The sequence below is a fragment of the Parasteatoda tepidariorum genome, chromosome 8, assembly GCF_043381705.1.
Source record: "Parasteatoda tepidariorum isolate YZ-2023 chromosome 8, CAS_Ptep_4.0, whole genome shotgun sequence".
Lineage (NCBI taxonomy): Eukaryota > Metazoa > Arthropoda > Arachnida > Araneae > Theridiidae > Parasteatoda > Parasteatoda tepidariorum.
Window position 1 is genome coordinate 8,160,784 of NC_092211.1, and position 27,819 is coordinate 8,188,602.

General features: G+C 29.1%; 1 protein-coding gene and 1 long non-coding RNA gene across 4 annotated transcripts in view; both read right to left on the bottom strand.

Moving 5' to 3' along the window:
* LOC139426217 (uncharacterized) overlaps positions 1-27,819 on the bottom strand; it is a 189,318-nt gene that overhangs the window by 112,184 nt on the left and 49,315 nt on the right. The gene's annotated exons all lie outside the window — the stretch shown is intronic.
* The window catches only part of LOC107444804 (nuclear exosome regulator NRDE2), a 31,911-nt gene continuing 7,215 nt past the window's right edge, over positions 3,124-27,819 (bottom strand). For 2 of the 3 annotated variants that reach the window (XM_043054410.2, XM_043054411.2), the window contains exons 4-12: positions 26,873-27,001; positions 22,954-23,909; positions 20,849-21,106; positions 18,023-19,166; positions 15,676-15,867; positions 13,095-13,237; positions 10,653-10,768; positions 7,539-7,610; positions 3,124-5,250 (exon numbers count right to left, since the gene is read on the bottom strand). In XM_043054410.2, coding sequence (XP_042910344.1) covers positions 5,113-5,250; positions 7,539-7,610; positions 10,653-10,768; positions 13,095-13,237; positions 15,676-15,867; positions 18,023-19,166; positions 20,849-21,106; positions 22,954-23,909; positions 26,873-27,001 — 3,148 coding nt within the window. In that variant the 3' untranslated portion in view covers positions 3,124-5,112. The remainder of the gene's footprint in view (positions 5,251-7,538; positions 7,611-10,652; positions 10,769-13,094; positions 13,238-15,675; positions 15,868-18,022; positions 19,167-20,848; positions 21,107-22,953; positions 23,910-26,872; positions 27,002-27,819) is intronic. The other variant, XM_043054412.2, reaches the window with a different exon arrangement.

The window sequence follows — 27,819 nt, forward strand, 5'->3', positions numbered from 1 at the left end:
AATATTAATTTTACGGTTTTTTTTTAATTTCCAGTTTATTTCTAATTTTTAAGTGCACAAAAGTATAGAATTTTTATTATGCACAAAAATTAAAAATAATGCAAAAAAAAAAAACTTCTCGGATGTTTCACTTTTGCTTTGGTTGCAGTTTTTGAAAGCAGCTTTTTCTTCGGTTGCATAGTAAAAATTCAAATATGTCTCCCACCTTTAAATAAGGATGTTTGAGATACCTTTCTTAAAAAGAGAAATGATTTGCCCTAGATATGAATTTCATAATGTTGTGAAATTATTAGAATATTTACTGTTAGCTTAGTTAACCACTTCCCTGGCAATACAGAGTTAACTAGGGTAGGTATATATTGCAACTATTTATTATCCCCAGAAAACTCAGGCGTAGCAAAATTTGTCAATGCGTTTTGTTTTCACATTTTTACTCAGGCGGAAGCAAAAAAATAATAATCTACTGTCATGGAAAGTTTGTCAAGTTTTGCTGTTAGATTGTGGGAATTTACATGTATTTTGAGCTATTTTATATACGAGGGTTGCTGAATTTGCACAGAAAAAAAATTTTTAAAAAATGGCATATCACTTCACTGGCGTTAGGAAGTATGGCTTTGTGTTGTCTCTAGTTTTAAGAACTATCATACAAAGACTAATATTTAGCTTTTTTCATTTGTTCGAGATAGCTCGGGATACATTAAATATTTTTAATTTATCCCGAATCAAATGTTTTTTAAACATAAAAAAATTTAAAATTTCAACTTATAACTTGGGTGTTATATTTTGTTTAAATTCTTTGTATTTATTAATGAAATAAAAAAAATATCTTAACTTTTTGCATTTTTTCCCCTCAAAACAATTGGTAAGGGAAATGGTTAAAGGCTTTTTCTTTTCCTACTCATTTAGTTTGTCACCTCAGAAATGTGGATGAATTAAGATAGGAAATAGGTTTGTAATACTTGGTTGTTGTGTAGGAACTATTTATTTATATTTTTTTTTCGGCAGTTCAATAATAGATTATAGGTAAAATTTTAGTTTACGTTATACACTAGCACAATTTTGAAATTTTTTTCCATTGTTGAATCAATGTTTTTATGATTCTTGCCAAGAATTGTTGAGAGCAAAAACAGAAAATAGCAAATGCATAAATATATGAAAAAAAAAGCTAATATTTCAGTAACCAGCAGTTGGCTCATCAGTTCATCACGTGGTATCCGACGATACTATTTCGCTATTTTGGGAGAAGGATGTGAACAATCCTATTTGGCGATCGTCAGACAAAAATATTTATTTCGCAATCTTTATGTGCATTCTTTTAACATCAAATATTTCATAAATTTGNTAGATTGTGGCACTTTACATGTATTTTGAGCTATTTTATATACGAGGGTTGCTGAATTTGAACAGAAAAAAAAAAGTTAAAAAAATGGCATATCACTTCACTGGCGTTTGGAAAGTATGACCTTGTGTTGTCCCTTGTTTTAAGAACAAAGACTAACATTTAGCTTTTTTCATTTGTCCGAGATATCTCGGGATAAATTAAATATTTTCAATTTATCCCGAATCAAATATTTTTTAAACAAAAAAAAAATATTAAAATTTCAACTTATAACTTGCGTGTTATGTTTTGCTTTAGTTCTTTGTATTTATTAATGAAATAAAAAAAATATCTTAACTTTTTGCATTTTTTCCCCTCAAAACAATTGGTAAGGGAAATGGTTAAAGGCTTTTTCTTTTCCTACTCACTTAATTTGTCACCTCAGAAATGTGGATGAATTAAGATAGGAAATAGGTTTGTAATACATACTTAGTTGTTGCGTAGGAACTATTTATTTATATATTTTTTTCGGCAGTTCAATAATAGATTATAGGTAAAATTTTAGTTTACGTTATACACTAGCACAATTTTGAAATTTTTTTCCATTGTTGAAACAATGTTTTTATGATTCTTGCCAAGAATTGTTGAGAGCAAAAACAGAAAATAGTAAATGCATAAATATATGAAAAAAAAGCTTATATTTCGTTAACCAGCAGTTGGCTCAACAGTTCATCATGTGGTATCCGACGATACTATTTCGCTATTTTGGGAGAAGGATGTGAACAATCCTATTTGGCGATCGTCAGACAGAAATATTTATTTCGCAATCTTTATGTGCATTCTTTTAACATCGAATATTTCATAAATTTGATATTTCTCTCTTTTGAGTGAATAGTTTGTCCTTTTGAGATATTTTGCTGGCAGTTCTTAAATTTAAAATATATTTAATTAGCTAGAGTAACGAAAGGTGTAATAGCAGATAATAAAGCGAAGTAAGTGACTGAAAAAGAATTCACTTTTGGCGCTAGGCATGCATTAAGGGTTGTCTCAATTTCAAGCGCAGAGAAGTTTCTCCTCTTACTCCCGCGTTGAAATGAACTCTTCGTCCGACAAGGTGGAGCCGAGTGCCAACTCCTGGTGAACGAACTGTACTTACTAAACAAACAATAGCCCACCGAATCTACAACTACAGATTGCAAACATCACCAAATCCACTGTGTCACGTATACTGGGATAATTAAACATGCAAATTTATGCATAATTATACAAAAATTATGCATCATATGTAACATGCAAAATTATTTTTGATTATAGATTATATTGATAACAAATGTAAAGAAAAGTTCTGATGATACAGAAACTAAATACACAAAAAGAAGGTATTCTATAGCCTCTGAACGTTGAAAATAGCTTCCATTTTCCAAAAAAAAATATGTAAACCTATAAACACAGATTTTTATAGTTGATAAAAATGTTTAACTTGTGTTAAATTTTACACAAAAATGATAACTAGTTTCATGCTTTTATTTTTAAAAAAAAATAGATTTAAAGTGGTGATTTTTTATTTAAAAAAAAAATCCAAGTGATTAAAATTCGGATTTAGGGGAGCACTGATGACATAGTTTATAAATATTCAATATTAAAACGGATAGCAGTTCGAATGAACCGCAAAATTTTTTTGAAATTCAATTCTAATAAATGTTTTAAAAGTTCGATATAACATACCTTTTTGTGCAAATTATGTAAAAAGTTGAGGATAATATTAACATGCTATGAAAGGTTTTATTGAAAATAATGCAATAAACTCATTTTTTTTAAAAATAATTTATGTCAAACATGAACAATTTTATGTACATTATATATACAAAGAATATACAGATGCTAAGTTCCTCTTTGTTTTGGTGACAGTTGAAAAAAAAAAAACCAATTATTTCTTATAAACACAATCCTTACTCGCAGTCAAATAATAAAACTCATTATCATTATTTCCATAACACATGAACAGGGAGCGCAGCCAAATCTTTCAACAAAAAATAAGCACATTTTAAGAACTCAAAAAATATTTTTAGCACTATATACATTAACAAAATGTAAAATAATTTACAAAGACTAGATATGATTATGATAAAACAACTAGTTTCTGACAAAGAACTCTTTTCTTGATTATATTAGCCACCATAAAAATATCGAGAGATTTTTCAATTCAATTTCCGAGGGCCTGAAATTGAGAATATCTTACAAAATGCAGCAGAGTCGCACACTAGAATCTCACCAAACTCAGCTTAGTAGACGCATATGCAGACTCGCAAGGTGGACCGGTGGTAGGCCGAAATGGATTGTGAAACGTAGATTGTGAAAACGTACAATGTGAAAAGCACGCTTTTGCATAATATGTGGCCAAAATCAACATGGTAAAGAAAAAAATATCTTTTTCGAAAAGGGAAAATTAAGCACCTTTTATAAACACCTAATGAAAAAGGCACCTTAAAGGGCTTTCACAAAATGAAAATAAGCACCTTTAAGCACTTTCTAAAACACTACGCACCATGATCTACTGTGAAATTTTTTTAAAAAAATTATCGCAAAGTAGTTCTTGTCGTAGGCGGTGCGATTGTTTTTGCTTTTCAGTGGCGACATCTATGGCCAAGAATTAGACTTCTGCCACACCCATATGTCACACCTGCTTATAGGGCAGACCCATTCATTCATCCACAGACCGTAATTTTGCCCTGAGCCAGAGAAAAATCAATCTCCTATTCAGTACCCAAAGAGACATAATTTGTTATGAGACTATGGAGGACTTTGTGACCCGACAGATTAAACATGCACTAGTCACCATTTACTACACGAGAAGTCTTCGTCCTTCTGGATTCGAACTCTCGCGAATGTGAGTTCAGCACCTTGCCAACCAGGTTATCTAGGCCCAATTATTGCAATTAAAAATTCTTATGAATTTTCTTTTCTTTATGATTTGTGTACTTCATTTTGAATTAAAAACCAGAATAAACTAAATAATTTTTTTTTCTAAACCACTTTCCTGATTATCTTGAGTAAACTCGGGTATGTATACATTGCAAATATTTATTAACTCGGGTAAACTCGGGTCTAGCAGAATTCGTCAATGCATTTTGTTTTATCACCTTTTTATTCGCCCAGAAGCAAAACAAATAATAATCTGCTGTTATTGGAAGTTTGCCAATTTTTGTTAGAGAGTTTTGCTATTTGGGACTGCAGACGTGCTTTGTAAAATTGTAAATACGATGGTTGATGAATTTACATAGAAAAAAAGAGTTTAAAAAATGACGTTCATTTGAAAAAGTAATGCAGATGATTTTTCAGATGATGAAGATGTGAACATATACAAAGACTAATATTTAACTTTTTCATTTACCCGAGATAATTTGGGATAGTAAACTGATGGCAAATTAAGTATACTTTAAAAATTAAAATTTCAACTTAGTACTTGTGTATTATGTTTTGTCTTAGTTCCTTGTATTTATTAATGAAATAAAAATATATGTTGATTTTTTGCATTTTTTTCTTCAAAAAAAATTGACAGGGAAGCGGAACTAAAAAACTTTATATGAGGTATAAATTTAAATGATTTGAAACAGAGCATCATCCTCTAAGTTTAGACTTTCAAAGGGTAGGAGTTGACTGCATTTATTAGCATACTTAAAATGTACAGGAGAAGTATAATAGCAAGTGATTAGTTTTTTTTAAATATTATGAACTGAGTTATGGAAAAAATCTTACAAAATTTTTAAAAAAAAGAGTTAAAATCTGCATCACTGTTACTCCTGAACACAGTGTTCTATGAGCAAATTCACTTCTTCTAGAGGTGTATGAATTCTCATTTGTTTTTCAGTCATGAAATCCAGCGCTTGTTTTAAGTCGTCTTCAAAGAATTCAACTCCATCCAGAACTAAATCCTAATAAAATGTAATTTTATTCAAAATTATGACTCAGAGTATTTGTATAAAATATATTACTTAAATTTGAAAACATGAAAAAAATATTTAGTAGTAAATAAAGCTTTAATATATTTTCTGGTGTCTGTCTAGGTATTTTTGAGAGGCACCTATTTTGTGAAAATTCAGACATAATTTGCAAAAATTAAAAATTATATTAAAAAATCAACACAAAATATGGTAAAATAAGAAAATATTTTCAAAAATTGCAACTTCAGTTTAATAAAAACATGCATTAAACAGTAATAGCACCAGAAGTTATTTTCCTTATGCGAACATTTTTGACTGAATCATACAAAAAAAAAAAATTCACAGAGAAAAAATGTTTCATAAAGAAGAAGAAATAGAATAGAATAATTTTACGAATAGAATAAATTTTACGATAATATTTACGATAACCGATAATATTACGTTATTATTTTACGATAATATTACGAATATTTAGGATAATGTTCGATTGTTTAGAATAATGTTCGATTGTTTAGAATAATGTTCGAACTTTGACTTCCTGTAAAGTTTACAGAGGAAGAGCCTCGTTGTTTCATTTTAAAAAACTCGGCTTGCAATGTAAGCCTCCTGCGGAAGGGTTACGTTGCATCGGGTTGCAATACACATGTAAGGGTTACATCGGGTTGCAATGTAACCCTCCTGCGGAAGGGTTACATTGCAACCCGAAATTAAATCAGGATTTAACGTTTTTTACAGGGATACAAAAACAAAATTTTAAGAGGTAGAGAGGAGAATCATAGAACTTCCTTTCTGAAAAGGATTTTGTGAAACTACCGTTTTCCTAAAGTTGAATTTGTGAAGGTACAGCTAAACGGTAGTAAAGTGCCCTGGACAGATCCCTGATTTTAATCATTATAATATTTATTATTAATACACATGTACCTAAGAAAAAATGAGCTTTTTCCTTATATCACAAATTTCAACATCATGGAAGCCATTTGCAATTATGGCAGCATTTCATTACAGCATAAAAAAATTACATATATTTCGTTTGCGTAATGTGTGTGGAGAGTACATAGAGACAATATCAACCTTCATCTATGAAAGGGTACTCCTCCATGTCTAATAAACAAGTGAATGGGAATTACATTTTTATTTATAGTGGTCAACTATTTATAGTGGTGGATACACTACAATATCCCTCACCAGAATTATATCTATGATAGAATTCAATGAACAGATACCACTAGTTGATTTAATGCTGTTTCGTGAGAAGCAGGGAGAGCTGTATTAAGATCACCGGACTTTTGCTGATCGTGAGAGCTGTATTAAGTTCATGGTCGTGGTTGCTCCCGTGCTGTCATTGGCGGTTGAGTTTTGAGACTGAGTAGCAACAGTGCAAGTGGGAGTTTCTGTTAAGGTATGCAAGTTCACATCAGGTTCGAAAGTCCCCAATGTGAGGAGAGTAGATAGCGACAATATCAACCTTCATCTATGACAGGGTACCCCCCCGTAGAATCGAGCTAACATGTCTTATAAACTAGTGAATGAGAATTACTATATACATGTTTCAAGACATCACAAAATACTTTTCCTTCTTCAGCATTCATATTTATATTAAAATCACCGTCAAGCCAGTCATTATACGTTAATAATAAAAAGAATATAAAAATACTTTAAATTATTATGATGTAAATACATTAAAAAGACCTGCTAGTGAAAATAAAAATAAAAACAGCAGCGGTCGCCTTAGTAACGCATGCCATGTTGACGACGCATGCGCACCGTTTGCCATCACTCTTGAACACAATTGACAAGTGCGTGGACGCCATCAAATCCAAACCAAGACCCACTTTGCTAATGGGTAATAAGATAATAATTTGGTTTTGAAATGTTAGGAAATATGTTATGCATATTTCAGCAAATCAGTCATATAAAGCAAAAACTCACTTTTAAAATAATTCACTTTCTTATTTTGTTTTAGAATATAACAAGTACCGTAACTTCTTCTTTTTTTAAAATATACAAATAATAATTAAAACTCAGTGTAAATACGATGAGGAATCTAGTTTTTCCACAACAGAGAGTATTATGTAAAGAAAAAAATAACATGGGGTTGATAAATTATAATTCTTCTTTTCTTCGTAACTTCTTCTTCTTTTTTAAAATATACAAATAATAATTAAAACTCAGTGTAAATACGATGAGGAATCTAGTTTTACCACAACAGAGAGTGTTATGTAAAGAAAAAAATAACATGTGGTTGATAAATTATAATTTAGTCATAAAATAATATCTACCTTATACCAACAGCAATTTTGAAGAGCTCTATAGTAAATGCTTTTGGCTTTTGTAATTTGCTTATTGGATATCTGAAAGAAAAATATCAAGGAATAATAAATTGACGAAAAAGTATTACTACAACTGTAAAACATGCATAGCTGCCAACACGTATAGGAAAAAATACAGTAGATTTTACGAAATAATATAAATTTCATGATAATTGTTGCAAAATATACAAAATATTTTACACATAGGAAATTTTAGGGATTTTTATAGACATCAAAATAGAAAAACTGCCTTATTTTCCAGTTATGATTTCACATTAAATAAACATGAAATGTTATGTGTTGTGTTTATCTTTCTGCCGGCCGATGGTCAAGTGGTTATCGTGCCTGACTGCGAAGCCAGAGGCCAAAGGTTCGAATCCCGCTCAGGACATGGATGTTTCGCTCTGCTTGTTTTCTCTATTGTGTGATGCGTGAATATGGCCCACCCTATAAAATTAGTATCTGTGGCAGTGTGGCGTGGGTAATGTTGCTCGCCTCCGTGACTTTGGCTCACAAGTGCCCATTGGGTAATGTTAAATGAGTAACACTTCCGGCATCTTCCTAGGCGAAGAACGTAAAAGTTCAGTGTCTGCTGTTATGAGAAAAAAAATGTTTATTCATCTTTATGAATAGTAATAGGAATTTAATTCAGAGATAGTCAATTGAATTTTGTTAATGAGATTTGCTTCATTAGTGACACTTATTTAAATATTCAAGAAAGCAGTAATCTGCACAAAAATTCTATTTCTATAGTGACTTTTTAAGGAAACTTTAGGGAATAAAATTTTTTTAATTTCCAATTTTAGGAAATTTTCTGAAATGTACAAAAACCAGGAGAATTTTTATGAAACCAAAAAACGAGGAGAAACTGGAAAAATCCAGTCGAGTTGGCAGCAATGAACATGTAAAAATCAATTTATGTGATTAATTTGTAACTAAATAATTTTAATGCACACATATTGAGATATTGCTAGCTCAAATGATGATATTTACAAATACAAAAGCTTAAAATGTGGCGGCAGTTCAAAAATATATAAGAAATTCCCTTTTCTTTCTGCACTATATCCCATCTGAATAACATAGCATAACCAGTTACTGCAAAAAATATGACTTGAAGAACAATTAACCCCTTGCCAGTATCGCCCGAACTGACATCGGGCAGGAGAAACGTTTCTATTTTGTGAAGCCTGAGCTGAGTTTGTTTCTATTTTAGGATATTTAATTCACTATATTCCTAATAGATGGCATTAGTTGTCCTAGTTTATCATGGATTATGACTTCATTCAAGGTAGGGAAACGAGGGTGGGGGGTTTGGGGATATACCATATTGTAAAAGATTTGTAAAATTTATGTATTGAAAATCATATTGTTGTGTTTTAATATTATATTATACTAGTTATATTATATTATATTATATTTAACTGAGGAAAGAGATTTAACTTTAAACTGTACAAGATTCATAAACAATCTGATATTATTAAATACATAAAAACAAATAGAATGAATTGGATCGCCCTCGTGATTCGAATGAGTGACGACAACACAATAAAAAAGATACTGCTTTTTAGACCCACTGGAAAAAGAAAGTGGGAAGACTGCGGTTGAGATGGGCTGACTCAGTGGAGTCTGATTTTCTCGCAATTAATTAAAAGAATTCGAGATCAAAGATACATCGGAAGTCGTCATGGAAAATCTTCAGAGGATGGCATTGGCTCACATTGGGCTGTCTGGCCAACTATGATGATGAGTTATATTATATTAAGCTTCAAATTTTGTTTAATTTGCTCTAATTGAATAAGATGTGAGTGTAATCCATTACTTTTTTATGTGTATGTAAAAATTATAAATACAGTAGTTATTGCATTTAAAATGTTATTTTTGCAATAATAAAAGCACTTTCTAACTTTGATAGTACTATAAAGAACAAAATTAAACAGTCAAAAAAGTTCATTTTTCTGAAATATATGTCACTGTTAAAGGGTTAAAGAACACAAAATTCAAGTGTTTTCCAGGGGAAACTTTGATAGATAGCGTAATTCAAAATTTTAAAATCAGATTTATGAATACCATTAATTCATTAACGTATAATAACAAGTCTGATCAGATTCAGATTCACATTAATATTTAGTACCAAAATACTGGAAAACCAAAGATATTGTTGTTCTTTATAAAGAAGGAGATGATCCTTCGCACGTTCTTGACATTTCCAAGTATGCAATAGACATAAATGACTTAAGGGATTTATTGAAAATATTTTCCAAAACATGAACAAGTGAAAATCAAAAAGTCATTGGAAACATTTAAGAAAATAATTAATTCAAAATAAAAATATATGCTTTTTTATACCTCCTATTTTATGTTCTTAAAATGTTCTATAATGATTATTTTTTTCTTCTAAAAATATTTATTTAAGAGTACCGGATCTTAAATGATTTGAATTTGGGAGAGTCATTAAAATAAAAATTAGCACAATAACTATTAATTTGTCTGTAAAGTAAAGGTGGCCTGTGCACAATAATGACCCTATTGTCACCTGTCAGGCGTCCAATTTTTAAAGGGGACGAAACTAAAATATTCAGTTAGATAAGTTTTAAACATTTTCCTTATGAAAAAAAAAATATTCCACCTGCAAAATGCTTAATTTCTTTAATTCCTTAGTTTGTTTAAAATAAATTAAATTTAAATTGATGAAAATTCATTCAATTTTTTAATACATTTTAAATAACAGGGGGGGGAGCTTTCTAAGATTTCGACTTACTGAAGGTGACAACTATCTACCATTCATTGCACCAACAACGCCTATGATTAATATAACCATAATTCTATTTGTGTTGAAATTGTAAAGCCTTAACTTCTATGATAACTCAGGCCTACAAAAAATTGGTGCAGGTATAGTCCAAAATAACTATTAAAAACAAGAATAAAAAAATTTTTTTACTAATAACTAATACTAGAAGGATACAATAAAACACGAAAAAATTTTAAAAGGAGTATTGAATCATTATGTACATATTAAAGAGCAAAGAGAAGATACAAGAAAAACATGGATTTTTAATTGAAAACAAACATAAAAAGAAACCCTACTTCAAATTTCAGGTAGGACCTCCACAAAAGAGGGATATAACAACATAATGGGGATGTCAGCATTCTTTCATACAAGGCTCGGATTTTCCACATTATCCCAAGACTAAATGAACTATCTGTAGCGAGAAATGTTAACAAAAAATGTTAAAAATACAGCACAATCTAGCACTGATTAAGTATAAACACACACATACACACAAAAAAACATTATCCCAAACCCAAATGACCTATCTGTAGCAAGAATGATTAAAATACAGCACATAGCACTATTTAAATATAAACATACAAAAAAAACATTATCCCAAGACTTAATGACTACAATATAGCACAAATTAAGTATAAACACACACAAAATTTTAATCTTCAAAATAAAATAAAAATTTCATTTTTAAAGTAAGTTCAAATATAAAAAGTTTACAATGTGTGTACTGAAAATAGATATATCAAAGCTTTTAACAGTGAAATATAACTAACTTTTTTTTCTTCCAATTTCTTTTTTTTTTGTAATATTAAAATGCAAATTAATTTATTTTTAAGGAAAAAAAATTTGTATTTCTGATGTATGAAGGGTTTTTTCAAATTCTTGTTACACCCACAATTTTTTTAAGGCTTTCTTTTAAAATTTATATAAAATTCCATTCAAATTCTGAAATGAGCCTTCAATTCAAAAATAATTCTCTTTAATGCTAATTTATTAAGATACAGATCTGTAAAGTGTAAACATTAAGACACATATTATAACTCACTTAGCGATTTTGCATGTAACAATTCGGTTATTTATCAGAGTTCTCCAACAAGGGCGCCACAAACTCATATTTTTGGGAGGGGATAAATTATCCCTTCAATGAATGAAGTTCCTAATTTAACCAAATCATAAATAGATTTTACTCATTGAATGTTTTCAAAAAAAGGGGTCAGCACTTGATTTATTTATAAAGCGTTCTTAATGATTTGGCAATTTTGATGGGACTATTCTAAGTGTACCTTTATTTATTATTCTTTTTGGTGGGTGTTTCCTTATTATGTCTTATTTTGTGTACTTTTAAGTCATTATTAAGACTTACTTTGTGATTGTTTGTCACTTATTTTTCTTTGCATTTATATATCAATTTTTCTAATTGCTTTCTCTTATTTGATTTTCCATTATAGGGCCTCAGTTTCACCACGGTTCAGTCGGTTTTTGGTTTCACCATTGACAACAGAGAGGCTTCTGTGTGTTAGCAGGCAGTGTGTCCCCTGATGAAGTGTTGTCCTGCTAACACACATATCTTAAAAGTTTTATAATTTTTGTTTTTTGCTAGAATTGTTTTCCTGATTTTATAAATTAAAATAAAACATATTTGAATTTAGCTGCTTCAAGCGCTTCTCTATTTTGATTTATCATTTTAAATGAAACTTACTTATTTTGTCTTTTTCTGAATTTGCAAATTAGTTTCATTCTTTGATTAGATCATAAATAGGTATGTTATTCATTTGCTTCAAAAAACCTATCATGCAACTAATATTTGCATTACATGAAATGCATTAATATATTACTGATTTATCAATTTTATATCTGTTTATACTTGTAAATTAGCTGCAATTTCTGAGTGAGTAAGATACTAAACTGCTGTAAAGAACTAGGGTTCAATTCCCAATGGCAACTTGAAGCCCTTCAGATTGATGGGTACCAGCTTGTCAAAAAAGTAATGGTACCAGCTTGTTTAGGAAGTAAAGATGACCTGTGTACAATACTGACCACATTGCCACAATTAGGCTGTAGATCACATAATTAAGGGTCCTTAACCTCCCTGGCCACAATGAGATGTTGATTCATCGTTTTCTCGTAAATAAATAATGTACCATTTGATAAGTAAATATAAAACAAAGAGAAATAAATTAATTTGCAGCTAAGATGAAGGCATAATTTTTCAACATCCTATAAATCACATAACAAATTATTTCGTTTCAGCAATTCGCATCAATACTAAATAGAAAGATAGATAAAGCATGGGAGTTCTGTGACTTATTATTGACAAGTTTATTTTACATGATATTTTATATCATGAACATAAATACTACCTCAAATCCTTCCGGTTCTTGTGTTGGTTATCTACATCTTAATGTAATCTACATCTTATTATTGACAAGTTTATTTCACATGATATTTTATATCATGAACATAAATACTACCTCAAATCCTTCTGGTTCTTGTGTTGGTTATCTACATCTTAATGTAACGTAAAAGCAATCTTACAAATATATACATTTAAAAACAAGTAAAAAGTAATATAGGCCAGTTCCGTTAACCAGTTGTTTAAATTATTTTTATTTATTAATTTTTTTATTTTTCACACACAGACAAAACACCCCAAATAATAAAAATTATATTTGAATTCAATTGCACCTGGCAAACAGAAAAGTACCCAATATTCTAAATAAATAAGAGAAATTATGCGTTACCAAAGTCTTCTTTAGTAGAGTCATCAGAGGTATTTTGCTTGCAAACTAGAGAATTTAATATTGTAAGTTCTGAAGCTATAAGAAATATCCAAGAATGTGGCTGGATTTGAGTGGAGGATCTCTCCAGAAATTTGGCAAAAAATCTAGATGAGTAATGAACAAAAAAGTATATTACTATAATGCTAAACTATATTTCAGTTAATAAAAAGAAGAAAATAAGCAAGTGGTTTCAATAGCGAGAGACAAGGAATAACTTGGAGGGGGAAAAACCTTTTTATTTATCATCAGAGCTTAAAATTCCATTATTGGTTCAAACAAGCATATAAAAGTTGGTTTTATATTATGCTGCTTCAGAACACAGAGCTTAAAAGAACTCAAGCATGCATTATTTTAAAAGCACAAAAATGGCCACTTTTTTGGACTGACTCCTATCCATTTTGGTTCAACTTGGAGACAAGGATTTGAGCTTAACTTCAAAGGGTAGGCATTTCTAAAGGAGTATTTTGTGCAAGAAAGGTGACAGTACACAGTTAAATGAGCTGTGGCCCAAATCGGGAAATTTCGTGACAGATTTCACAGCTCTATATTTAGACTAAATGGGGCCACTCAGAATTTTTTGCAAATATATTACAGGTAGAATTGTTTATTTGAAATTTTAGTTGCAATATTTCAATAATAGACACCAATCTGTTACTCAGTATATTTTTTAGATCAGTGGTTTTCACCTGGTAGTTCAAGCTGCCTTTTTTTCTTTATTGACTGCAAATGAAAATATATTAATTAAAAATTTATTTCTTTTTTTGAAGGTCTATATGGGTTTCACATATTTGTTATTCAGAAGCAAATTTGACTTCTTTCAGTTTCTCTGGAAGTTAGTCCACCGACCCATATATGTTCTATTTCCCTATGTTCTCTAACCCGAAAAAGGAAAGTATCCTTAATTTATTAAAAAAAGATTTTCGACAAAAGTTTACAATCATGCTCGAGAATACTAATTTTTTATATTTTATATCCGTTGCTGAACAGCTGACCCAAATTCGGGCTTACGACTACTAATGTTCAACTTCGGCAGCCTTGTAATTTTTGAACCAATCCAGATGACAAGGAAATTCCTGGATCAGTACCTCCAGAGGTGCTGATTTGTCATGGGAACATGGAGGACTTTGCAACCTGACAGATTTAACGTTCATAAGTCACCATTTACTACACGGGGAGACTTCGGCCTGTCAGAATGGAACCCACGAACTCTTGAACAGGGGTCCAGTGTCCTACCAACCAGGCTATCCCGGCTTCAGGACTAAAATTTATAAAGAGTTTCCCTAGTTCCCTTGTACATTATCTACTCCTTCTCTCGAGACAAACTTAAGGCGGACGTTCGGTCTCTTTGGTGTCAGTTTCTTATGCAATTCTTTCACTGAGCATTTTTTTAACTTTCATGAAATTTTTGCTCCTTGTTTTGTAAATTAATATCTTAAGACTTGCTATTAAAATAAAAGTATTTTTGTTCTGTGGAAGTTTTTTTTTTGGAAATGAAATTACAGATGATAAAATAAATACAGTGACACCTCCTGTTAAGGACACTCTTGCGAAACGGATGCATCTCAATACGGACATATTTTTAATTACCCATGAATATTCTATGAATAAACCAATATGTACAAGCACATTCTCTGCAAAGCGGAGAGTCATCTTTGCCCTGAAACGTTATTTTCTATCTCGTATATTATGTGGTATTATTATGTGGAATTCATTTTAGCTTGGAATGTTACATTATATAATAAGATCTATTTCCCTTTATTTTTTAAAACAGGCAGTGTCAAAGTAACTTGTTCAGTTATGCATAAGATATAATTTATAATAAAATACTCATGTTCAGAGTTGACAAGGTTTAGGACAGAATGGATTAATATGCAGTTTAAACCGTCTTGTCCAAAGCCCTTTTTATTAAAATTGTCACAATTTTAAAAAAATATTGTGAAAAATAAAAGGTTAATTTTTGAACAAGACACAAAATGAAGACTATTTTTTGCTTTATTAAAAAAAGTTAATTATTATTTTTAATATTCATTATTTATCCTTAAGCAAAAACATAATTAAAGGATAAGGTATTCACTTTTGTTGTTCAATGAATTGTGGAGCTTTAAAACTTATAAATATTTTCCTATTATATTATATTATTTATCAAATATTTATTAATATATGTAATTATGGATACAATGGTTACACCTTTCAGAACTTTTACCTTTTACCAAATTTTATTACTTGTTTTGGACACTTTAGGACAGTTTGAGACTGTAAACCGCAAGTGTCATGTCCAAAATCAATTTAGGACGTCTAAAACCTCAACCTTGCTCATGTTTATTTTATTTTAGCATGGAATGTTGCATTATATATGATAAGATCAGTTTCCTTTTATTTTTTAAAACAGGCAGTGTCAAAAATAACTTTTTCAGTTATGCACGAACACTAATTTTATTGTTAAAAAGAAGTTTTATTTCAATGAACTATTTGTATATCATTACAAATTATAATAATAACATCAAAATAATTGATAAATACATGCTAAAAGATTAAATAGTACCTTCTGGTGGGGTTGATAAGAGAAGAGGCACTTTTCAATTTCACCAAATAGTGAAGAAGAGCTGAGTTGTTTGGATAGTCCGACACACACGTTTGCAAGAAAGAATGAAGAGGTTTGAGTGAAAAATCAGAATTCCAGGTATGAAAGTTGAGCAAATCAGCTTGGAAAATTGTTATTTGCTCTATCAGAGTCCTATGGGTGGAAAAAATTTTTTGGGATAATTTAAACAAAACTTGAATGCATCAGTATTAACAAGAAATTTATTCTACGTTAGTATAATACAAAATTAAAAATCGATCATTAGAATTTTTTGTGGAACTTCAGCTTTTAAAAAATTATGAAATTTCAATTCAGCAGTCAAACACAACTTTAAAACATGTGAGAGTAAAAAAATTCACCAATGGCAATGCTTCATACAGGAAATTTAGGTTAGAGATTCCAATTAGAATACTCACACACTATTGTAAAAATTTAATTACGAATAGATTTTTAACTATGAAAGAATACTGTTATATACAGTTATACACAAGCAAAATTCAAATGTGCCCATGACCGGCTTTTTTTTACAACATCAAACTTCTAAACTAAATTTTTTGATAACTATGAAATAATTTTTCAATCTTGAAACATTGTAAAGATTTCATATTACCTGAAATAAGATAAATTAATTTTAAACTTTCAATTCTTTTCATTTCATTCTTTTTTTAAAATCTGAAGAAATTTTTGTTACATCATATTTTATCTGTAAGATTATTTTAAAGACATAAATTACATTCTGAGAAAATGTTTAGTAACACCAAAATGTCACCCAAGATTTCGAGAATAGAGAGAAATTAAAATTTTTTGAAAGAAGCCTATCTGAATTTTTCTTAAAATTTTCTATTGTTATTGTGAGGTCAGCCGACGTCACCTTCCGCCATTATTAATGAATCAATGACGGCAGCCTGTAGTTGCTGAACAGCAGAGCTGCCTCACCGATCTAGAGAGTATATAAACATGTTACTAATAGATGTTCATCAATAATCTTTGTTACTTAATGCTAGCATGTTATGTTATGTTGGTTTATTAAATATATATTATTAAATATATATTTTAAGCTATCATGTTTCGTAATTGGAATACTTCGTCAAGGATACACACAGTCTTACAGTTATTATAATTCTTTAACAAGTTTGAGACTGTTTAAAAATTCAAACTTGGAGTGGAAAATAATGCAATTTATCTCAACATTCATGAACAATCATCTGCAAAAAATATTTTATTTTTATTTATTTAAACTAAATTTTCAGATTTTTTTTGATAAGAAAGTGCTACAAAAGAATTTTTTTTTCAAAAGAAAATACTAAAAACTGCAAGTCTTATGACTTTTTTAATGAAGTTAAAAGTAACAAACGAAAAAATTGGAAGTATTATTCTGGCATATATATAAAAATTATTAATAATAAAATTTTTATAGTTTTAATTTTTGATAACATACTGATAACATAACAAGTTATCAAAAATTAAAACTATAAAAATTTGATAATTTTGTGTATGTATGTAAAAATGTGTCTGATAACATGTATTTTTGTCCAAGGATCAAGTCATGATTTCATTTTTTAAAACCAATAGCAAAGTTTAAAGAAGTTAAGGTGCAAAAAATTTGAATTATTTAATGTAGGTAAAATAATTTGTGTTTATTTAAATATGAATATTTTTAGAACTTTTTAAATATGTTGTTTGTGTAAATAATTAAGAAATATACTTCCTTTTTTTCATGTTTCCTAGTCTATTAATTTATTCAACGTTTGATACATATTTTGTGTTTACAAATTCATGAGGATATCGAGTTTGTACAGGGTATCTGCTACATTTTAGATTTTCAATTTCATNTTGTGTTTACAAATTCATGAGGATATCGAGTTTGTATAAAAATAGCAATGATTTTATTAATTTAGTAAATAGTTTTGAATGATTAAATAATAATTTTAAACATTTTAGTTTGAAATATCAAGTACTTTAGCTATATTATAACATGATATTTGAACAATATTAAAATATTTTATATGAGCTGTGATTAATATATGTAAAAAAAAAAAAACATATTCTGATTTTTTTATTAAAAAGAACATGTTCTCTACCTTGATAATACAACTAACCCTGACAATAAAATTACTCCAACCCTGATAGTATAATTACTTAATTTTTTGATATTACTAATAAAAAAATTTAAGATATCTATATTCATTTATTGACTATACTGCTTGAATAATTAAATTTAAAATGGTTTTTGTAATTCTACTCATTTTAAAGAAGAAAAAAGAACAGAGAAGGAAAAAACACAAATAAAAAAAAATATATTGCTTACGTTTTAGGAACATTTTGGAGATTTGCAATAAAATAGTCAACAACCTCTTTAAAAACATTCATAGCTGAATCAATACCTTTTGTAAAATACTGTAAGAAGGCAAAACATTTTGCACAGTCTAAAGCTGAATAGGAAGTCGGGTCAATGCAGAAGCAGAAATCAAACTCCTTGCCAACAACAGATTGTAGTTCTTGATGAAGCATACTTTTATAATTTGAAACAGCTCTCAAATGGAACACTGGTTTAAGAAACTCACTGGAAGACGTTTTTGTGTATTTTTCTTTGCAGCCGATACAAATAAGGATAGCAATTATTTCCTCGTGAGAAAATATTTTTCGATCACAGAAAGATTTGTCCGTTATTCCTAAAGAGTAGTCCAAGTAAGAACGGATAAAATACCACATTTCTCTCGTCGTCATGGTTCCTGCAGCTAGACCCTGAGAGCTAGAACCTATCAAAGTCTCAAAAGTTTTTTTTGCTTTCCTTTCTGAGTTTATTGACTCTATTTTTATGAATTCAAACCACAGTGATAAACGGTTACGATTTTCGGTTTCTTGCAGAACAGATTTTGAAAGTTTTTTTACATCGTCCACTTTTATAATCGAGTTGCCAATTTCAGAAGCAGATTCTCGGTAGAATTTTAATTGCATCAAAGATAAAAAAGTTTTGAATTTCGATGAAAACACACATGGCGACTGAGAGAAAACATTGTTTAAAAATTCAAATTTTTCTTTACATATTGCCTTCTTTTCAAAGCATAAAGGTGAAGAGATATTTTTAAACAGAGTAGTTTTTAAAGTTTCTGTTACTTTGTCAAAGTTGAAAATATCAATATAAATTGATTTAGAGTTAAGGGATGGTAAATTGCACTCAAAATTGTGTGAGTTGAAACCTAGGAATTGTATGAAATGAAAAATTAACAAAAATTTGTCTTCCTCTTTCGGTATTCGAAAGAGATACTTGGATACATCACCAAAGGAAATAATTCTTTCCGTATCATCTATGTCATCATCAGTTTGGTCATAATTGGGATTAGGTTTCCAAGGCAACCAGTGATGGTGTTCTCGTAACTTTTCAAATTGGAGCCATGTTTCATGAATTGAAAGTTTTTTGTCAAGGATGTCATCCTCAGTGTTATTTAGATCTAAACAAGAAAACAAAATTTATTGAAAAAGAAGTGCCCACTACTGCACATTGATATTGTTTTATTCTGAAGATTTAAACAATGACTGTGATAAATATATGTTTTAATTTTTAAAAAACTCTTTATAATTTTAAAGGTACATAAAACAAATACATATGGGCATGTACTTCTGAAATTATATATAGTTTTTACAAAGTTAATCTGCTTGTTTTTAAAATCAGGCACATTTTAAATCTTCAGAATATATATATAACATAATAAAGACAAAAAGGATAAAAAGAAAAAAGGTAGAAAATTAATAAGTTTCATTTACTGCACATTAGTTGCAAGTATATAAAACTCACAAATAAATTAAATTAAAATAAATTAAAAAATATAGAGAAAACATGGAAAATATTAAAGATTAATGAAAAGAGAAGAAGAAAAATTATTAAAANAAAATTATTAAAGTAAAATATTCAAAAAATATACATCAAAAAGCGGGGGGGGGGAATGAAAATATATAATCTCTTCATCAGCTCGCAGAATGATATCCGAAAAAAGGAGTGAATTCTAATATTGTATCAATATAGCCAAAGCAAAATATATCAATACAATAGTGTGAGGAACACTAAAAATAAATAAATTTAAAACAAAATAGAACCCATTAAGTAAAATAATATATCACGTAAAAAGCAGAAAATAAAATGTTAAGAAAAAACAGAGCAACACATAAAACGAAATCTATAAAACGAGTAGCGAATTCAAATGAACTTAAATAAACTGAAAACTTTCAAGAATGATTTAAAATATTCTTGTAATATGATTGCCAGATTAAAATATGAAAACAGAAGTGAAAATGCAGTTAAAAACGGAAATAGAAGGATTTTGTTTCATGGCATATTCTTACTGCAGTACAGAAGCATGTGGGATTTGTTACTTACCAAGGATTGTCCCAAAAATGGATATGCGCAAGGTAATATTGGATGTGGATGGATATTGAAAATGGATATGCGCTGAATAATTTTAAAAAGTTCATACTTAATAAAGATTGATATTTAATTATACAATTTTAAAGATTTCAGAAAATGAACTTATTTAAAAAGAGAGAGAGAGAAAACATGATTTGTCCGTTTTGCACGGATAAAGCGTTTTATGCATCAAGTCATTATTGAAAAATAAAAAAAGTAATCAAAACTTAGCTACATTATTAGTATGAGGTAGAGGGGAAAAAACTATAATCGAAATATTTAAGACAATAAAGAAAATTAGATATTAAGATAATTAGAAATATTTAAGATAAATGAAAAACTGAGTAACCAGGATTGAAAAAAAAAAACTAAAGTGATAAAGTTGAAAAAAAGAAAAAATATCTTCTTAATTCTTAATACAAAACTCTAATGATAAAAATAATATTTTCTAGAAAAAATTATTCATAAAACTTTAAAAAAGATATCTATCAGAAACGCTTTTCAAAATGCAGTGCTATCGTAAAAATCCTCATAAAAATATTATATACAAAAGAAAAACTAAAAACCGATCTTAATTTTTGAAAGAAAATTTTGGTTCAAAATTACAAATGGGATTAAAAATCACAATACTACAGAGTTGAACATTAGTAGAACATTAGTAGAACGAGAAAATTGGGTCGGCTGTTTAATGACGATTATAAAATAAAATAGATATTTGTAATGTTTGTTTACCTGACTGGGTAACAATTTTGTTGAAAGTAATTTTTCTCTCATTAACTGTGGCTGCCCAACCAATAGCACCATCTTCTCCAAATCTTGCCGATCCACTGTCCCAGAATGGTTCCAGAAATGAAATCTGGTCAGAAAGGGGAAGGACTTCAATACCATTCTCTCGAAATAAGTTGAACTCAATTAAAGATTGGAATGCCGCAACTGCTTTCTCCATGAAACCACAACTTTTAAGAACAAAACACATTTGGCTAAAAATATCTGAAGAAAAAGTTCAAGTTTGTTAATACCAAAACTATTATTTATACATAAATACAATCAAACCCTGGTATAGTGCACCTTCAAGGAACCGAAATTTCGGTTCACTATAACCGGGACTTCACTATATGCGTTCCGCAGACACTTTTAACTAATGGTTTCCAACTACCCCTTTTTATTACACACTATTTAAATAAATGGCGAATAAAATGAAACACAGAAATGACTGAAAGATAATAAGTAGCAACAAAAATGTGTGAACTTTTATTTTTTAATACTCTTCATGTCATCTTGAATTTATGTCACTCCGCTTTTTAAACCTGTCTAATCAGTCATTCGAGCACATAAAAGCAGTCTCACCCAATTGCATAGCAATTTCATCAGTTTTGACTTGAAGCATTTGTCCAGATACTGGAAGATCGCGGCTTCTTTGAATGCTGAACCAATTCAATAATGAAGAAAACAAGAAAAATGCTTATTGCTACATTTCATGCAGTAGATGGCTTTAAAAATCGGTATATGTATTTATTTTGAAGTAGAAATTTCAAAATTATTACAGAAAAAATGAAGATAATAAATCAGTCGAGGATAGAAAAAAAGTTCATAATATCCAGCTTCCCCTCTTTTTTTGGTTCATTATATCCACAAAATGTAACACTATACGTGTGTAGCAAGGCAGGGGAGCGAACATTTCATTCACTATATCCAGGAGTTTACTATAGCGGGGTTTGACTGTATAAAAGTCAGTGGGGCAGTTTTTTATAGATTCTTTAGTCATACGAAAATATGTCAGTTTCTGATAAGTATTCGTAACTTATTTAAAAATATCAAAAACAAGTTGTTTTTTTAAAAAAAAATACATGGATTTAAAACTGAATTTTTTTTTTGTTTGTTCTACATATGAATAGCAAAAGTATATTTTAATACTAATTGTTTAATGAAATACTTTCTATACACATATACAGACCTTCATATAGAAAACCGATGCATAGTCTTGTTTGCTTTTCCATTGAAAATATATTTTATTTTAATGACTATTAGAATGCCTACATTGAACCCTTCACAGCGACTAAAATTTAATCATTTGATTTAGAAAAAGTAACAGAGAAATTCTTAAAATAATTATTTCCTAATGATGTTAGAATACAATAAATGTAAAACACATTTAATCTCCTTTGAATAAAAGAACCCCCTAAAATCTTATTCTAAGTTCTAGGTGGTCATGATTTATAGCTTTTCATATTTAGTGCATCAGTGTTTTAAGAAGAAACAATAAAATTTTCAGTCATGCTTTTCCTGTTTGATAATTGGATTTACTTTTATTTTGAAATGTCTGTCTCTTTGTGTGGTGAATTGGAATTATATGTAAAAGACGTGTATATGTGAAATATTACGACACTACACATGTAAAAAGATTATTTCCCGTTACTTAATACAGCTCTCACGATGAGAAAAAAGTATGGTGAGCTTAATACAGCTCTCCCGGTTTCTCACAAAACAGCAATGAATCAACTAGTGGTTTCCGTTCATCGAATTCTATCACAGATATAATTCTGATGGGGTAATACTGTAGTGTGTCTACCACTACAAAAATATAATTCCAAATCACTAGTATATAAGACCTGTTAACTCGATTCCATGTTGGGGTACCTTTTCACAGATGAAGGTTGACATTGTCGATATCTACTCTCCCCACAAAGAGGAGAATTTTTTTAAATTTTATTTTGCCCATCTTTGCAATATGTGTTTAGAACAAAGCTATCTATTCTGCAATTAAAACTATTTTTAAAATTATATATTCTACATAGAACATTTTAAAATAGAAACATTCAAGAGACTTTAATACCTACCTAACATTCTAGGTACTATATCAGGAGGTGCTTCATGTGATTCAATTATGCCCTCATTAAGATTTGAAAGAGTCGCAAGACATTTACAGTAGAGCTTCAAAATTCGAGGGGTGGTAAAATATGTTACATTCGTCAAAAAGAAAACAAAATATTCCTGCCAAACTTCTACGTTATTGGGGTTCAAGAACACTAAATTATCCCAGCTTTGTATCAATTTTTCTAACTTCCACAGACTTCTGCAGAGTTTTAACTTTGCAACATTCAGTTGAACTGATTTAGGATTGTGGCTTAGAGCTTTGTCTAAAATTGCAATTTTTTTCTCTATCACAGAAGACTCTGGAATTGAATCGGAACTTTGGTTTCTTTCACACAACTCATCTTGAAAGGAAACAAAGTCCAGCCACAGTTGAATGTCCCTAGGACATTCAGATAATTTTTTATTGAAATGAATTGTTTTCTGTCGCAACTCAAAATCCACAAAAAATTCCTCTTTTTCTTTGTTTTGATTCAAATCAGTAATCTTTGAAGGAGTTTTCCAGGAACGAGATATTCCTTCAAATGTTTCTTGAGAATAATCTGCACGCATATCAGATTCTCTGTTAACAAGAGAAAGAGGAATAAATGTAGAATTTGTTGTGAAAGAATCATTTTTTATATCAATTTTTTCTACTGTTTCTATAGCTTTTAATTTTTTAATCGATTTCTTACTGAAGTAACGTACAAGAGCATTTTGCTGTTTGGGTACATGGGATTTATACCACTCGTCTCTTTGTTTTTTATTCAATCCCACAGGCATTCTTGGATATAATTTGTACTTTGCAATATATTTTTGTTCCAAGTGTTCATAATAAATATTTTCTGGATCTCGATGTTGGTCCACTCGATAAGCTCGTTCATAGGATAGTCCAGTTTCTTCGATAAATGTCTTCTTACTTAAGTAACTTCTAATTGAGTCTCTAAAAAATAAATTTAGATTTAATCTTTTGAACATTCAATGTAGAAAAGGTTAAGTCTATGATAATAATATAAGCACAAATTAATAAATAAATTTAGTTAACAACATAAAAACAAATAATTAATAAAAAATACATAAATACTACGATTAGTCGAACTTTACTATTATGAAAATAATATATTCCGATATAAACAACTTTTCACCACTGTGGCAGAATTTTCTCGTGCTTTCTGCGATACACCTCTCTAATACTGATATCTTTCTGTAAGATACTTAATAACAAATACCGTATATTCCGGCGTATAACGCGCACTTTTAATACAAAAAATAACATTAGAATTTACGGGTGCGCGGTATACGCAGAATATAAAAAATTATAGATTAAAAAAATTTAAATATAGAAAAATACTTTTATTTTAAAGAAATAACATACCTTTACCTATATACTTCATTGATTTTCGTTATTACATAAATAGTTCATTATATTCGTCTTCCGCTATCAATTACAATTATTAAAATTTTTTTGTATTATAACTACAACTTTTTTTGTATTATCTGTAAGGTGGGACCTAAACATGTCCCACTCTAAAAGGCTTTCTGGTTTTCTTACGCAACCAGGACGGATTTGCCAGATGCTTTTTACCCACAATTTAGCACCATTTTTGTCCATCCAGAATCACATTATTGCTCTTTCAATTCTAGCCCTCACATACATGTCAAATTCAGTTTCATTTATTTTTTCAAAAGATAGGGAAAAATACTTTTTATTTACGATCTTGAAAGATGGTACAATCCAAATTTTCGTGCGCGTTATACGAAGAGTATATCTTAAAATTTAAAAAAAGTAATTAGAAATTACGGGTGCGCATTATACGCTGGGGCGCATTATGCGCCAGAATATACGGTATACATGTTACTTATTTGAAGTAAGAGAAGCGTTAACTTCAAAATAAATAAATTTTAAAAAATCGGATCAAATAATTTTTTAAATTTAATATGTAATATTTTTTTATTCTAATATTATGAGAAATATTCTCGCCTTTTGTAATTAATCATCACATTAATTAAAATTTTAAGAAATCGCGAAATCTGTAGCAGTAAGTACCGTGAAAAAAAGATCGATGACGAAATCCTGCGAATCGGACTCTTCAAAAAGGGGATACTAAATGCGTTTTCATTTCGAGATTCAGTTGCTTTAATAAATAAGATCGTTTTAAAAATATCGGATTTTAATAGCTATGTGGAAATCAGTAGTAATAACTGCATGAAAAAACAGAACAAAAATTTTTACAGAAAAGAAAACCAATTTTTTACTTTATTATTCTTTATTTTTCATTGTTCTCAAATGAAAATAAAAAAATCGCAAGAATTTTTTCCACTCTGATGAGCGAGAAAGGCGTCTTCTGAATATAATTCTGAAGAAAATATAAAATCTTTCAAAAATTTCTGCCGAAAAGAAAAGCAAAATGTTTTACTTCCCAAAGAAAAAATATTGCTGCAAGAACTTGGTAAAGTTCTGCAACAATGTCACCGTGTCGCCACGGGGCTTTTCACTACATTGCTGCCTATTGAAGAGATTAAAAAATCACAAGGATTAATAATGAAGATATAAATTTTTTTCATTAGCTTTAAAATATTATTGAAAATTATGCATTTTAACACAATGAACCATCCATTTATATTAATGAAAGACTAATTTTTGAAATAATATTATGATGTGCATAGATAGTTAATTTTTGCAAGGCAGAAATTGTTTTTTATTAACACATATGGTGAAGTAGGATTTATGATCGAACACACTAGTTTGTATTAAAATGCTACAGACACCTATATTTTTACACCAAATGATGATACAAATTTTGTAATAAATCAACAATTAACCCAAAACAATTAAATTAAGACAATTTTTAACATAAAGTATTGATTCTTTATACACCACTTTATCAAATGACAATATTTCATTGAATTTTTTAGATATATTGATAATGTAGATGTAAAGTAGAATAAAAGATTTCTTATGAAACATTTAATTAGCTTTATTTGTACAGCTTATTTTAGAAACGTGAGCTGTGGTGCTGAATGACAGGTAAGCATACAGTCACAACTTTTTAATTCTCCAACTGCAGATTGAAAACTACCATATTAATTTTCACATCATAAATAAAATATAATGTTCATAAACTGAAAAATTGAGGAATAGAAAAACTTACTACTGTCCACTCTCTTTAATACAGTCCCCCATTAGTGCGATCCTTCAGACTGGATTTTCAATTTTAATAATAACATATAATTTTCAACGATATTAATATTATTACAACCTGGTATACTTTACACAATAGGTTTTGTTGGCATTGGCAGTGTTAGAGAAGGCAATAAAGTTTGTAGTCTGTAGTAGTAGATTTTAGCTAGACATTTTTTTTAAACAGTTGAGTTTTAGTTTGGCTCTTTTAGTGCCACTGCCTGGTACACATTTGGCCAGTATACCAATAGTTTGGCGACAAGCATCCTTATGGCAGTGGTGACATTTTCTAAAATCGCACCAAACTTGTAGCGTACACTAGAATTTTACTGATATTATTCGACAAAATATATTTTTTTTATTGTTAATTACATAACACCGACAATTTCAAAACAAATTACAAGACATTTATCATTAAGAAAAAATTGTTTTGCATAAAAAATAGGATTTTGCAGTATTTTATGAGCTAGAGAAAAAATCTCCCAGACTAACAAATTGTATTTTTTATACATACTAAATTTCAACACTAATTTGATAAATTTCATTCTCTAATGAAATGTTTTAAAATACAGTTTCAGTAAAAACTTCACAATCATAAGCATATTTCCCCCAATAAAACAACAAAATAGAATTGATCTATAGCTGTTTTAAAAGAACTATACGTTTACACAAAACAACTGTATTAAGGTATTTTTAAAAGGAAAGGAAATTTATATTCGTTATACTTTTCTGGAACTACAAAAGTTTCACTAGTTGTATTTGGAGTAACACTTTTGTGTTTAGCTTTTTTCTTCTTCGAATGCTTGATTTTCTTGCTTGCTCTAACATGTTCAGTATCACAATCAACAGTTTTCCTACAAAAAGTCATAAAAAAATACAAAATTTAGTTTAAAATGAAAAATTAAAAAAAACTTTATAACTTTAAAAATAAAAACTAATTATGCTACAAAATCCGGTGAAAAATCTTTAAAAAAAATTACAACAACATAATATGCTCAAGTGATTTGTATGAATGATATTGATTTAGAAATAAAACTATAAAAATTAAATCTTCTTTAACTTATTAATAGATCAGATAATAAAAGATTAATTTTCTTTTTTATTAAAAATATGTAGTGTAAATTAAATAGTTTCTTTCTCAGAGCTTTTTCTAGATTTTTTCCTTCATTTTTTAAATTAAAAATTTAAATAATTGGAAAGCAAATGTTCTATCCCCTAAGCCATCACAACTCTCACTGTATTATTTATAACTTTAAAAAAAATTATCATGTTCTCTCATTCTGGCTTTAGAAACTCTGATAATGGAAAATTTTCTGCCCTGTATGCTTTAATTTGTTAGTATAGCAACCATGGTTGGCAAGTTTTTGACACATGACAGTTTTTACCGGTTTATACCATGGTTTTTACCGTCATGTCATAAACCCCTCTGTAAAAAACGTCAAAAACCCATAGTTTTGGTAAAACTATTTTTATTTGAGTTTAACTGCTTATAATTTAAAATTAATTCATTTTTGGGCAATAAAATNTTCTCGCCATTTAAAAAAAAAAAATTTTTTCCTCGTAAGATTTTACGATTTTTCTTTCTTTTTTTAAAGATGTTTACCTTACTATCATTCTGGAAATAATCATTAGTGTATTACTTCATCGTTTTTTCCTACTTTTAAGATTATTT